General features: G+C 42.3%; 1 protein-coding gene across 3 annotated transcripts in view; it reads left to right on the forward strand.

Moving 5' to 3' along the window:
- The first annotated feature begins 2,492 nt into the window (after positions 1 to 2,492).
- Positions 2,493 to 14,825, forward strand: part of LOC142108767 (SLAM family member 5-like) — a 34,206-nt gene continuing 21,873 nt past the window's right edge. For all 3 annotated transcript variants that reach the window (XM_075192624.1, XM_075192622.1, XM_075192623.1), the window contains exon 1: positions 2,493 to 2,608. In XM_075192624.1, the coding sequence (XP_075048725.1) occupies positions 2,566 to 2,608 (43 nt within the window). In that variant the 5' untranslated portion in view covers positions 2,493 to 2,565. The remainder of the gene's footprint in view (positions 2,609 to 14,825) is intronic.

Here is a 14,825-nt window from a genome sequence, read left to right on the forward strand (position 1 = left end):
AAAAATCCTGAGAATGGGAGGATGTGATGAGAGTGGAAGAGAGACGCAGATCTTGTGCAGAACGGAGGTGTCGAGTTGGCGGCAATGTAATATACAGAGTGGTTTGAAACATATATTCTGGAACTGCCCCCGTATATAGCCATTTTGTGTTCAAATCTTCCAGTTAGCCAATGAGGTTACTGGAACCCGTCTCTCTCCTACCCTGGAGGTCGCGTTACTGCAGCAGTACTCCCCCCTCTGCCCAGTTTCCACCACATGCTAAATATGTGTTTAGTCATATTCTGATTGTCGGCGAGAGCCTCTATAGCTCTATAGCCTCTATAGCTCAGAGTTGGAAGTCACCACAGATACCCTTGATTCCAAAAGTAGTGGTCAAAGTACAATTTAGCGTTGAAATGGAGACAGTGTGGATGCCCTATTCCCCTGCCCCCTCATCCCCGATAATGAAATGATTCAGCTGGCATGTGTATGCTACGGATGGAGAGGGAGCACCCCTAGCTCGAATAGATTCTAATTTGCTTCTCATATCGTCCCCACTTAGCCAAGTCCCCCAATGGTCCCACTAGTAGCTCTCTCGTGACCACCTGAATAGGGTAACTTTTACGAATTGTGGAGAAACCAACTTGGTTTCCCTCTTTCATGTGTACAATGTGGTTTAGAAGCAAAATTGTTTAATATGTTCCCTCCCACTATGTACTCCTCTTACCCTCTCCAATTTTTCATCCTTCCCTCACCTCCCACCCCTTCTTTCTACTTTTTGTACCCCATAATCTTTGAAAAATTAATAAAATACTATTGAAGTAAAAAGTATTTATCTTCAAAATACAAACAGTACATGAATGGAAGCTAAATGGATTTCAATCATAAAAAAATACCCTTTTAGAAGGGATTTTCATATAAGTAAATGCTGATGTAAATGTTAGTGAAGAAACAAACACATACTGTAACAGAAGCACTGGGTAAGTGGCACAAGGCAAGTATATATGTTGCAGGCTGTCTGTCTTATATGTCTTTAAACCCCAGGGAGATTGTTGGTCTTTGGGAAAAGCTTCCCAAAGAGTATGTTCAGCTTTAGGGAAAACTGGTAAGGGTCCCTGGTGTGTAAATGGAGAGAGAAGGGACGGGCTCCATTTACAAGGCCCCGTCCAGGTCTTCTGTTCTTCCAGTCTGACAGTAGACTACTTAAGGATTGCACCTGAAAAGTGTGTTTATAAGTATGTCAGGTCAGTGTCAGTCTCTGTTCTGCCTGGGGGAAAGGGACTGCAGAGTCTCTGTAGGAAATAGCCTGATATCTGTTGTCGAGTTAACTGTATGTGCTGCAATTTATTATGTTTTTCTTTAGTTTGATAGTCAGGAGGAGCATGTAGGTATTTAGTGCCGGATGGGCAAGGTGTTTATTTTGAAGTTTTTCTTTATTTTTTTCTGCTTAATAAAACTAGCTAAGGCCAATTGCACCAAATCAATGGACTTGTGTGACTTCTCTGCTGCTGTAGACCAGTTCCCCTAACCCGATTGCAATACATAATATTAAATATATGCAAAGATGTGTAAAATGGCTAATTTGATTAATTTATCAGGAATATTTTAAAATTGATAAAGTGCAGCATTGCAATTACTATCAGATTTTCGCAGATTATGGGGTAGCTAGCCTGGAGGTGTGAGTGTTTTGTATAGAAGCGCAGGATTTTATGGTAAAGAGGGGATTTTAATTCGGGCATAACTGGACTCCCTAGCAAAATTTGGGGGGATTGGCAGGTAATGCTGGTTCACCCCTCCGGAGTCCCCTGCTGTGCTCTTATGAGTATGCACAGGGGCCAGCACAGTGAAAACCCATTTGCGGTCCCATGCATGCTTCATGGATGCTCCGAAGAGGCGGGGTTTCATTGCGTATGCGCTGGCCCCTCCTAGGAGGAGCAGAGTCCAGCATTGCCTAATTTCTCCATATCTCTGGGCCCCCGCTGCAGAGGCAGTGCTTCCATAACTGTTCCATATGTAAAAGATGTTACTATAATAGGACACACACGCTTTTTCACTGCATTGTCACCTTGGTCATAAAGACTGAAGTTGTTTTTTTACTTAGCACCTATAATCCCCCCCCCCCCCTCGCTACACCCCTACATCCCACACCCCCAAACACACCGGCACAAACTTAGGGCACGATAGCAAAGCATATACATGAAGTCTGCTTTTCTCACAGAATACACAACACAGCACCCAAAGCGCTGAAATAATAGCACGGATGTCATTAAATGTTTGTTTTTTGGGGGTTTTGTCAATTTAGAGAACTATAAGTTCCTTTAAGATGAACATCTAAGCACAAAGCACCGTTGAGGGTTGATTTTAGGAAGCACTGTTTCCTCTATGATCTAATCGAATTGATGCTAAAGATAAATACAAAACTGTGGCGTACAGAAAGTCTGCTGATTCATCCCCAATCACGTAAGAGAGGCGGGGTAAGAACGACTGAGGTTGTCTTCCGTGTTTCTCCCATCACAAGGGAGAACGAACAGAAGGACGAGAGCAGGCATTTAGTCCTCAGACTCAACTAACACAAGCTGGAAGAAGATGAGCTCTGGTCTGTACTTCCTAATCTCTGTTCTACATCTCGGTAAGTTGTGTTAACTTTTGCTGTATAATGTCTACAAAGGAAAAAAGTGGAGGTGTTGCCCCTAGCAACCAGTCAGATTCTAGCTATCATTTTCTAGACTGTATTAGAGAAGCGATAGCTAGAATCTGCTATGGGCAACACCTTGGGCTAGATTTACTAAGCTGCGGGTTTGAAAAAGTGGGGATGTTGCCTAAAGCAACCAATCAGATTCTAGCTATCATTTTGTAGAAGGTACTAAATAAATGAAAGCTAGAATCTGATTGGTTGCTATAGGCAACATCCCCACTTTTTCAAACCCGCAGCTTAGTAAATCTAGCCCCTTGTCTCTTCCGTTTCAGAAGTTTAAGTAATTCTACCCCTAAGTCTCTATCAGTAAGAGAAATACAGGACAATCTCAGCTCACTGGGCAGAAGGACAGAGACCCAACGAGAAAGTTTGACGATGGTGTTGGTCTTATTATGAACTGATTATTTCATATATTTCATTTATCCATTAGAAGCGTTGTCAGGTGTCCGGCGATGTACAATAGGTATTACAGTACATAATATACATATATACATACATGAAGCTTTGTTTCATATTGGGCAAAGAGCACCTAGAAATGTTCGTCTCCATCGAAGGGAGGGAGTGAAACGCGTCGTATTAGCATCTTCATTGCTGTGACTTTTCCCTTTTTGGGCTAATCGCATATTTATCTATTGCTGCTGATCAAAAAATGAATAAACAGGAAGAGCATCATGTGAAAGAGGAGACTTCCCTCTTTCAAACAATGGTACCCGCAGCTTTTTAAGTGCTAGGGACAGGGAGAAATAGGCACTAAAATAGTCAGCCCCTATCCCTGGAATTTGTCATTGGTTTTTATAGACTGATCAATGTACAATTCTAATACCAAAAAGATTCCTTTCCTCCGACAGTACCTGAAAACCCTCAGACCACAAGTAATCTGTGGAGGGGGGGGGGGTGAACCCCTTAAATGCAGAGGTCGAGTGGGACTCATCCTTAGCACTCAAGGGGCCTGATTCATTAAGGGGCGTAAATGCTGATACGTGCCGATGTCGGATTCAAGCTTTGGGCATCTCTAAGGTACATGATTTTCTGACTTATCACTTGCACCAGCTACAGGTCGGGTGTAAGTGCCGAGTGTCAGTGATGACGGCTGTGTATACAGCTAGAACATGTGTTTGAATTCAGAAGCAACTGTAAAAATGCATTGTACAGTAGACATTAATAATATCCTAATAAATGTATTTTATGGAGAGAAAAAAATTAGAAAAACAAACACTTTTTTTCTATTTTTTAATGTTTTGCCATTAATGACTATTTTATTAACATGTGCCATTAGTTGAATATTATATTTTTACTTTTGTGACTTTATATTCTACATATGTATTGGACGTATTCTGCAGTATATTGTCTGTCAGAGCAGAGTGTACCTAGACCCGTATTCGTCAGCAGACGTATCTTCACATCCGCTCCTTGTTGAATACAGAAGTGCGTAACACACATTCCTTGATGAATCAGGCCCAAGGGTTTAAAAGTACATGACGACATCTGTTCTCTGCTAGTTCTGAGCTAATGCACAAAACCTTTTGCAGAGGACCTCCTCTAAAATTGCTCCCTTCCCACTCCTTTAGCCCATTTCAAGTATCACGCTCCGCCAACTGAAATCTAATTTTTGCACTGTTTTCGGAAAACTCTTGATGCACCCCAATTTCTTCCATCTGTAGCAAACTTCTGCACCCCCAGACACACCATCATCTTTGTCTGTCAACCGATGGGCATTGGCGGCATCCAGTCCCTCGCACTTGCGCAAATCTAAAATCGTGGCACCACCAAAGGGAGATGCTGCTGCAAACTAGTCCTAAAAAAACAGCAGTTAATGGCATATTAATTAATATCACTGGTCAAAAATAATTTTATTGTCAATCATAATACAGTGACTTTAGGGTAACTTTGTGGGGCTGATTGCGAAAATGACATCAGTTTTGCTAGATTTGCTCTAATTGTTTAGATAATTGGCACCTCATTGAAAAACATAAAAATGCCAAAAACGTAACGGCCAGGCACAGCCTACTTACAAATCGCATTGAAAGTAAACACATGAAATACATATAATGGCATTTGGTTGTGGAATTGGCACTGCAATTATATACACTTCTTTATGTGTCTACTCGTGGGCTTCTCCCATTCATTTCATGTTCCACGCATTTCAGTGGTTTTCTACACACTGGAAACCCCATTGAAACAAATTGGGAAAATAGTGCATGTATATATAAAACTGCAAGTGTACTAAATTATTTAAGGCAAACACAGCATGACTAGTAGGTAACTGTCCTAGCTTAGATACAGCATTTAGGGAATTTATGGTGAAAAAGGAATCAAAACAAACTAATTAGAGAGTCCCTGGTTACAATGTTACAAATAAAAGGGGAAAGAAAAAGTTAAAATAAATGTTTTCATATCTCACACTTCCCTATTACGGTACAGCCAGGTGATTACATTGCATCAGAGGGATTGCAGTCTAACGGAAACACTTACCACAGAGACTCAAAACGTGGAATGCAAAGTCATCTGGACTAGTAGTAAAATTGTTTATTTCTAACAGAATAATAAAGGGATAAAACCTATTTTCAATGTTGTTCTATATCAAGAACAAGCTACATTTCAATATAGAAATCTAAGTAACTTCATAAAAAACTAATACATCATTTTTTAACATCCTACAAGACATAAAATTTAAAGCGCAAACACATGTTTTTCAACATTTTAAACACAGGTGCAGTCACCCTAGAAGAACACAGTGACAATTCGTAATTTAAACTAAGATTGTTCAGTTCCTTAATTTGTGAGGGGGGGTTATTATTTTAAATACGTGCCATGTCATCATACCAAATCTTTTATCAGTATTTGGGATAATGTAAACTCTATGCTTTATATACTTTTAAAGGTGTGGATAATATTTACTAACAGAAATCAATGTCATATTTTTATCGACGATCTGATTAGAGACTAGGCTCTGTATAATACACTTGGCCACTAGGGACTAGGCTCTGTATAATACACTTGGCCACCAGGGACTAGGCTCTGTATTGTACACTTGGCCACCAGGGACTAGGCTCTGTATAATACACTTGGTCACTAGGAACTAGGCTCTGTATTGTACACTTGGCCACCAGGGACTAGGCTCTGTATTGTACACTGGGCCACTAGGGACTAGGCTCTGTATTGTACACTTGGCCACTAGGGACTAGGCTCTGTATAATACACTTGGCCACCAGGGACTAGGCTCTGTATTGTACACTTGGCCACCAGGGACTAGGCTCTGTATTGTACACTTGGCCAATAGGGACTAGGCTCTGTATTGTACACTTGGCCACCAGGGACTAGGCTCTGTATTGTACACTTGGCCACTAGGGACTAGGCTCTGTATTGTACACTTGGCCACCAGGGACTAGGCTCTGTATTGTACACTTGGCCAATAGGGACTAGGCTCTGTATTGTACACTTGGCCACTAAGGACTAGGCTCTGTATTGTACACTTGGCCATCAGGGACTAGGCTCTGTATTGTACACTTGGCCACTAGGGACTAGGCTCTGTATTGTACACTTGGCCACTAGGGACTAGGCTCTGTATTGTACACTTGGCCACTAGGGACTAGGCTCTGTATAATACACTTGGTCACTAGGAACTAGGCTCTGTATTGTACACTTGGCCAATAGGGACTAGGCTCTGTATTGTACACTTGGCCAATAGGGACTAGGCTCTGTATTGTACACTTGGCCACTAGGAACTAGGCTCTGTATAATACACTTGGCCACTAGGGACTAGGCTCTGTATTGTACACTTGGCCACCAGGGACTAGGCTCTGTATTGTACACTTGGCAACTAGGGACTAGGCTCTGTATTGTACACTTGGCCACTAGGGACTAGGCTCTGTATTGTACACTTGGCCACTAGGGATTAGGCTCTGTATTGTACACTTGGCCACTAGGGACTAGGCTCTGTATAATACACTTGGCCACCAGGGACTAGGCTCTGTATTGTACACTTGGCCACTAGGGACTAGGCTCTGTATAATACACATGGCCACTAGGGACTAAGCTCTGTATTATACACTTGGTCACTAGGGACTAGGCTCTGTATTATACACTTGGCCACTAGGGACTAGGCTCTGTATTATACACTTGGCCACTAGGGACTAGGCTCTGTATTATACACTTGGCCACTAGGGACTAGGCTCTGTATTATACACTTGGCCACTAGGGACTAGGCTCTGTATTATACACTTGGCCACTAGGGACTAGGCTCTGTATTATACACTTGGCCACTAGGGACTAGGCTCTGTATTGTACACTGGGCCACTAGGGACTAGGCTCTGTATTGTACACTTGGCCACTAGGGACTAGGCTCTGTATAATACACTTGGCCACCAGGGACTAGGCTCTGTATTGTTCATATGGCCACTAGGGACTAAGCTCTGTATTGTACACTTGGTCACTAGGGACTAGGCTCTGTATTATACACTTGGCCACTAGGGACTAGGCTCTGTATTTTACACTTGGCCACTAGGGACTAGGCTCTGTATTATACACTTGGCCACTAGGGACTAGGCTCTGTATTATACACTTGGCCACTAGGGACTAGGCTCTGTATTATACACTTGGCCACTAGGGACTAGAGTGTGCATTGTACACTTGACCACTAGGGACTAGACTCTGTATTATAAACTGGGCCGCCAGAGATTGTGTTCTGTATGGTACACAGGCCACCAAGTAAATGGTTCTGTATAGTTTACTGACCACTAGAGAATGGGCTATGCTTTGTATACAGGCCACATCTCCTCTGTATAAGACAGAGACCCAATTAATGAGGAATCTTGTTCATTGCATAACTTACGTCTGCAAAATGAACTCCAAGAGGTATATTTACTAAACTGCGGGTTTGAAAAAGTGGAGATGTTGCCTATAGCAACCAATCAGCTTCTAGTTATCATTTACTTTGTACATTTTACAAAATGACAGCTAGAATCTGATTGGTTGCTATAGGCAACATCTCTACTTTTTCAAACCCGCAGTTTAGTAAATAGACCCCTACATGTTTCCAAGGGTCTTACAGCTGCTGGTCAATAATTAGGCCATTCGCTGACTCGTCAGACCAAAACCTGGGCTTAATTAATGAGAAACTGTCTCCTACACACAGTTGTTTAATCTAGGAAACCTCTATCCAGGTCTTGTGACAAAAAGGATGGAAACATCATTTTACCTCCTAAATAAATGAATGCCCTGGAGTTTAACCAACTCCAGCAACAACTTTAAATCTAGTATTTGGTAGAGTTTACTATGTCAAGATTAACTGTAAATGTCTTACTAGCCCAGTGATGGCCGAGGACAAGCAAACCAAAAAAAAAAATTAAATTCAGCGTTACCCAATAGCAAAAAATACAGATTAAAGTGTATATTGCCAGAGGATACAATCACATATCAATCAGTTTCAACAGCTCACACATGAGTCACCAGAGCAGGACTTCCTGAATTGTTTAACGGAATCAAACGCTATCTTTGCAAAAAAAAAAAGTGAAACGCGTTGGTAGGTATTCCCCCGGACTTTCCACTGCAACTTTCTTAAAAAGTATGACCAGGAATGTGATGTCAGATTACTTTTTCATATTTTACTAGGACATCATCATTATCACCACTATTTATTTATATAGCGCCACTGATTCCGCAGCGCTGTACAGAGAACTCATTCACATCAGTCCCTGTCCCATTGGAGCTTACAGTCTAAATTCCCTAACATACACACAGAGACAGACAGAGAGAGAAAGAAACTAAGGTGAATTTTGATAGCAGCCAATTAACCTACTAGTATGGTTTTTGGAGTGTGGGAGGAAACCGGAGCACCCGGAGGAAACCCACGCAAACACGGGGAGAACATACAAACTACACACAGATAAGGACACGTAAGTGGTCCATCGTATGCAGGGCCAGGGTTAGAAATTATAGACACAAGTAGTAGTATAGCAATGCTAACCACATAGTAACAGTTACTGGACATTATAGGAAAGAATTAAGAGGTAACGATCAGCTATATCCTCTTGTTGAATACTCATAACGCCTAATCAGGAAATACGTTCTGAAACGGCTGATTTTATAAATAGGCGACTCTGACAGATATTGTGAGTGATTTCGCCCTGAGTGCTTATATACCCCACAAACTCGTTCATCTTTATACAGCCCCATCTATTACTTTTAAAGGGGAACTACAAAAATTGTGGCTCAGCAAACTCCAATAAAGGGTTTACAATCCTATATAATCTCCAAACCTCCCTTGCTGCACTACTGTGTGTGTTATTGTAGTGGTGGGGTGAGGTCCGATGTTTAATTGACCGATACATTTGTTTTTTATTTATTTTTACTGACTCCAATGTTACTTTTTTTACTGTCTGTCAGTAAATTTACTGACGGTTGGCAACCCTGTTTGATGGTTTGCAAAGATGAAGCAGAAAATAAAATACCATCGAGATTTGTTACTCAGCCCCATATAGGTTGATGTAGACTTTTTTCTTTAAATAGCAAGTTAAGTACCTTTAAAACTGGCCTGTCCAACCTGCGGCCCTCCATATGTTGTGAAACTACAAGTCCCAGCATGCCCTTCCAGCTATCAACAGGTCGTCTACCGGCAAATCAAGCTGGGACTTGTAGTTTCACAACACCTGGAGGCCCGCAGGTTATACAGGCCTGCTTTAAAGCATCCATCTAATTTATACTTACCTACTCTCACGAAACGTGCGGGAGACTCCCGAATGTGGGAGAGTCCTCTCAGTCTCCCGGGGGAGAAGGGCATCCTTCCGCATCCCGCTTACTGCACATTGATTTCCCACTTGAATCCCTCCCCTGGGATCTCCCGGAGTGGAAATCATAAAAATAGTAAGCAAGTTTCCTCCTAGAAATGATTATCTCCTTTTTAAAAGCTCTCCGGTTGGCAAGCAAAAATGGCTGCCAGATACAGACACAGTCAGGCTGCTACAAAGAAACAGGCTCAAAGCTCCCAGCAAGTCATGTGATGGCAGCAGAGGGGAGATAAAGGATGGTACAATAGAGATAGAGCTCAGATGGGCGTTCCAAAGCCTCTCTGCTCATTACATCCTGTGCCATGTGACTGTGGTTGCCATGGGAGTCCAGCATCATAACTCATTAAAAGCAGTCTTAAGAAAAAAAAAAGGGAAAAATGGTGAATACTAGCAAACTTCTTATAGCCTTCCACAGTAAAAAAACACCTGATTGTTTCATGGGATTGTAGCATTCAAGAATAGATCACACAGTGGAGCTGGTCAACATGTCTGTAACATGCACATGCACACACACAAGTGTCTGTGTTGTGTTACTCTGTTCTAGGGGAAAAATATAATTGATTGTGACTTGCACTGCTTATACAAGTGCACCTTTATCTGTCACACGCTGGGAATTTTTTGCTGTCGTGACAACAGGGCCTTTGTGGCAGTCGGGTTCCTCTTACTCTCCGTCTGACACGCCATCAGCTGGTACCGTGGTCAACCCCTTCCTGTGTTCACACGTTCTTTATATCTCCCAACCACTGTGTAGCCTTGTACATATAGCACCAGCAGGACAGGTGCATCTCAACACGTCATAAGCTGTACTGATTGGCTGATCCTCAATGTTGCACTTTACCCAGTATGATCCAGTATGTGTGTGCCTAAGAATTGCATTTAATATACAGAGTAAGAGGAATTGTACTGTGCAGTTGGTCGAAACCTTAAAATAGGGACATATTTGGGGACAAACATTTCCTTTGATGAAAATTTAGAACCTGCAAGTGCATAATTCATCCTTTAAAGGATAATTTTACTTTCAAACGATTGGCTTTCGTTTTAAATATATATATATATATAAAACAGAACATGACAGCTTAGTTTAAAAGATACAACAATGGGGGGAAAAAGGCGGATCCTCTAAACTAGAGATGCTCAGGCTCAGTTTTCTAAAAACCGAGCGCACCCGAACTTAGGGGATCCGAGTAGGCTCGCGAGCTGGCTCTGTACTTTTGCGTGTCCTCGGATCTGAATCGAGGCAAAACGTCATTGTTGCGTTGTCGGATTCCGCAGGTTTTGGATTCCATAAGTACCTCCCTCCCCAGGAGATCCAGCGCCATTGCTCACACCGAAACAGGGGTAGCAGTGTTCTTGTCACTGTCCAGTCTCCAGTGACATTGCGCAGTTCCATTGCTCACATAGAAACAGGGGTAGCAGTGTTCATGTCACTCTCCAGTCTCCAGTGACATTACTCTGCGCCATTGCTCACACAGAAAGAGGAGGGGTAGCAGTGTTCTTGTCACTCTCCAGTCTCCAGTGACATTGCTCAGTGCCATTGCTCACACAGAAACAGGGGTAGCAGTGTTCTTGCCACTCTCCATTCTCCAGTGACATTGCTCAGTGCCATTGCTCACACAGAAACAGGGGTAGCAATGTTCTTGTCACTGTCCAGTCTCCAGTGACATTGCGCAGTTCCATTGCTCACATAGAAACAGGGGTAGCAGTGTTCTTGTCACTCTCCAGTCTCCAGTGACATTACTCTGCACCATTGCTCACACAGAAAGAGGAGGGGTAGCAGTGTTCTTGTCACTCTCCAGTCTCCAGTGACATTACTCTGCGCCATTGCTCACACAGAAAGAGGAGGGGTAGCAGTGTTCTTGTCACTCTCCAGTCTCCAGTGACATTGCTCAGTGCCATTGCTCACACAGAAACAGGGGTAGCAGTGTTCTTGTCACTCTCCAGTCTCCAGGGAGATTGCTCAGTGCCATTGCTTACACAGAAACAGGAGGGGTAGCAGTGTTCTTGTCACTCTCCATTCTCCAGTGACATTGCTCAGTGCCATTGCTCACACAGAAACAGGGGTAGCAGTGTTCTTGTCATTCTCCAGTCTCCAGTGACATTGCTCAGTGCCATTGCTCACACAGAAACAGGGGTAGCAGTGTTCTTGTCACTCTCCAGTCTCCAGGGAGATTGCTCAGTGCCATTGCTTACACAGAAACAGGAGGGGTAGCAGTGTTCTTGTCACTCTCCATTCTCCAGTGACATTGCTCAGTGCCATTGCTCACACAGAAACAGGGGTAGCATTGTTCTTGTCACTCTCCAGTCTCCAGTGACATTGTTCAGTGACATTGCTCACACAGAACCAGGAGGGGTAGCAGTGATCTTGTCACTCTCCAGTCTCCAGTGACATTGCTCAGTGCCATTGCTCACACAGAAACAGGAGGGGTAGCAGTGTTCTTGTCACTTGACAAAAATTGACTGGAAATGACTGGAAATTTATGTTATTGAGGTTAATAATAATGTAGGAACAAAAAAAAGAGCCAAATTATGTGATTACAGCAAAAATAGGGATTTTAGAAAAAATAGGGATTTGAGAAAAAAAAGGGATCCAAAACCAAAAGCAAAACTAAAATACGCGAGGGCGGTTTTGCCAAAACCAAAACCAAAACAAGAAGTTATTTTAGATCCAAAACCAAAACCAAAACACGGGGGTCAGTGAACATTTCTACTCTAAACTCTTTGGCTTTGTTAGATGTCTGTTGGAGGACATTAATATGTAAATTATGAGTGGGGGGGGTGTCCCGACAAAGTTTGGTCTTTACCAACAGAGTCAGGTGTCCTATTAGGCTCATGTACGAACGCGTAAACACAGTATAAGCAGCCATTTTGTGGGCAAAACCATAATTGTTTTCACCTCAGTATTGTGCAGCCCCCGTAATCTGCCACTTGGGCCTGACCTCCGGGGTGCGGGAGGATAGACTTCTCTTAGTCTGGGTGAACTCCCTGAAATTCAAGAGTCAAAAATGCAAATTTACGAATACAGCGCCGTATGGCAAAGTTCAAACGGTACTGGAAGGTTGCATCGTGGGAAGTCCCGTTCTGCCGTGAAATTTGATTTTTATAAAATTTCGCTGCCCCTTCGCTTATCACTATAACCTACCCGTTCACTAGGAACGGGCGAGGTCACTGAGGCGCTAGATCTTGGTGAAGGGACGGGATGCATTTTCATTGGTTCAGCCACAGTGATGTCACTGGTTCCTAGTGAATGGATAAGATGCCTTCTCGTTGGTTCAAAATGGCTGCCCCCACTGCGACATGGGAGCACTTAAAAACATATATAGAGCATGCCGTGTGGTGACATGGCAATGGAGTCATTCTGTATCCTGTACAAATCTCTCAGTGTCAGGAAGAAAGATGTAGAGAGAGAGGTTCCTCTTATCAGGGGCGTCTTAAGGTCAGCCTAAATATCTGAGTGTCATTAACTGTCGGCTGGACAATGAAACTGAAGAGAATCTTCCTTCTCCTTTAGAGTGTAGTATTCATGGTGATCAGAAGAGTTCTGGAATGTGTCGTTGTACTTATTTAGAAATGTTGGCTTTTGTGAGTACTCATATATACTTGTTTAAGGGGAACATTTGGTCTCATTAAAAAGCATGGTTCTAATATGGTGATAGACTACGTGTGCAGAACAAGGATCTGGAGCAACCAATTGTAAAACAATTCTCATAGAGGGAGCACCAGAAAGGAGAAACATCTTTAAGACTCAGTAAAAAGTTACTAAATATCTTGCTTTATCCTCAGCAATTTCTTTTGTAGGTTTTTATATTTTTATTTCCAATGGACGATTTTAACATAACAAATGCATAACAGAATATGGAACATAGAAATAATGTAGGTGGCAAGTCCAGGATTTTCATTTTAGAAGATCAAACAAAACCAAATAGTTCGGGCATGGTGGGGAGGGAGGGGGGGTTCATTGCCTTTAGCGGTGAGTTCAGGAAGCTGTGTAATCTACCCCAGATAAGGGAGAATCATCCTATTAGGTCTATCGGTTGTATGGAACCACCTGTAGTATGACTTATGGTCTGTGTCTTCAGTAGACGTGGAGATAGAAGTACAAACATTTCAGTAGGGGCATAGCACCACTTCACCTGATCTGTATGTTAGCTGTAATTCTCAGTATCTGTTGTTATGCTGTGTGTATGAACAGTTGCACAGTATCACTTCTGAACTGTATGCTAGATGTGATTCTCAGTAGTTATCCTGTATATCTGAACAGTTGCAAAGCACCACTTCTCCTGATCTGTATGTTAGCTGAAATTCTCAGTATCTGTTGTTATCCTGTATATCTGAACAACTGCACAGTACCATTTCGCATTCTCTGTATGTTAGATGTAATTCTCAGTATCTGTTGTTATCCTGTATATCTGAACAACTGCACAGTACCATTTCTCATTCTCTGTATGTTAGATGTAATTCTCAGTATCTGTTGTTATCCTGTATATCTGAACAACTGCACAGTACCATTTCTCATTCTCTGTATGTTCGATGTAATTCTCAGTATCTGTTGTTATCCTGTATATCTGAACAACTGCACAGTACCATTTCTCATTCTCTGTATGTTCGATGTAATTCTCAGTATCTGTTGTTATCCTGTATATCTGAACAACTGCACAGTACCATTTCTCATTCTCTGTATGTTAGATGTAATTCTCAGTATCTGTTATCCTGTATGTATGAATAGGTGCACAGTATAACTTCTCATTCTCTGCACGCTAGATGTAATTATTAGTATATGTTGTTATCCTGTACATATATATAGCTGCACAGTACCACTTCTCATGATCTGTATGTTAGATGCAATTCTCAGTATCTGTTATCCTGTATGTATGAACAGGTGCACAGTACCACTACTCACTATCTGTATGCTAATGTAATTCTCAGTTTCTGTTATTATCCTGTATGTATGGGAGGGTGCACAGTACCACTTCTCCAGATCTATATGATAGATGTAATTCTCGGTATCTGTTGTTATCCTGTATGTGTGAACAGGTGCACAGTACCACTTCTCATCATCTCTTGTTCTCCGTCTGCACAGCATTATTTCTCTTCATCTGTACACTAGACATAAGTATAAATATATGTGTGAAGTGGGAGGTTTGGGGTCTAGGAGTCCAGTTATTGAGTCTGTGATCACTTCCTCTTTGCTTGGTGAATGAGCAATCAGCACAAGTGTCTAGAAGAGGTTTGTGTTACTCAGACACTTTGCTGTTTATTTCCTAGTACTTTGGTCGTTCTGCCAGTTTTAGTTGTGTTATTTCAGTCCTTTGTGGTCGGTGTCCCCTTGTCACTGCTCTCCTCTCCTGTTTTCTTACCCCTTTCTCTCC

The sequence above is a fragment of the Mixophyes fleayi genome, chromosome 12 (assembly GCF_038048845.1).
Source record: "Mixophyes fleayi isolate aMixFle1 chromosome 12, aMixFle1.hap1, whole genome shotgun sequence".
NCBI classification, from domain to species: domain Eukaryota; kingdom Metazoa; phylum Chordata; class Amphibia; order Anura; family Limnodynastidae; genus Mixophyes; species Mixophyes fleayi.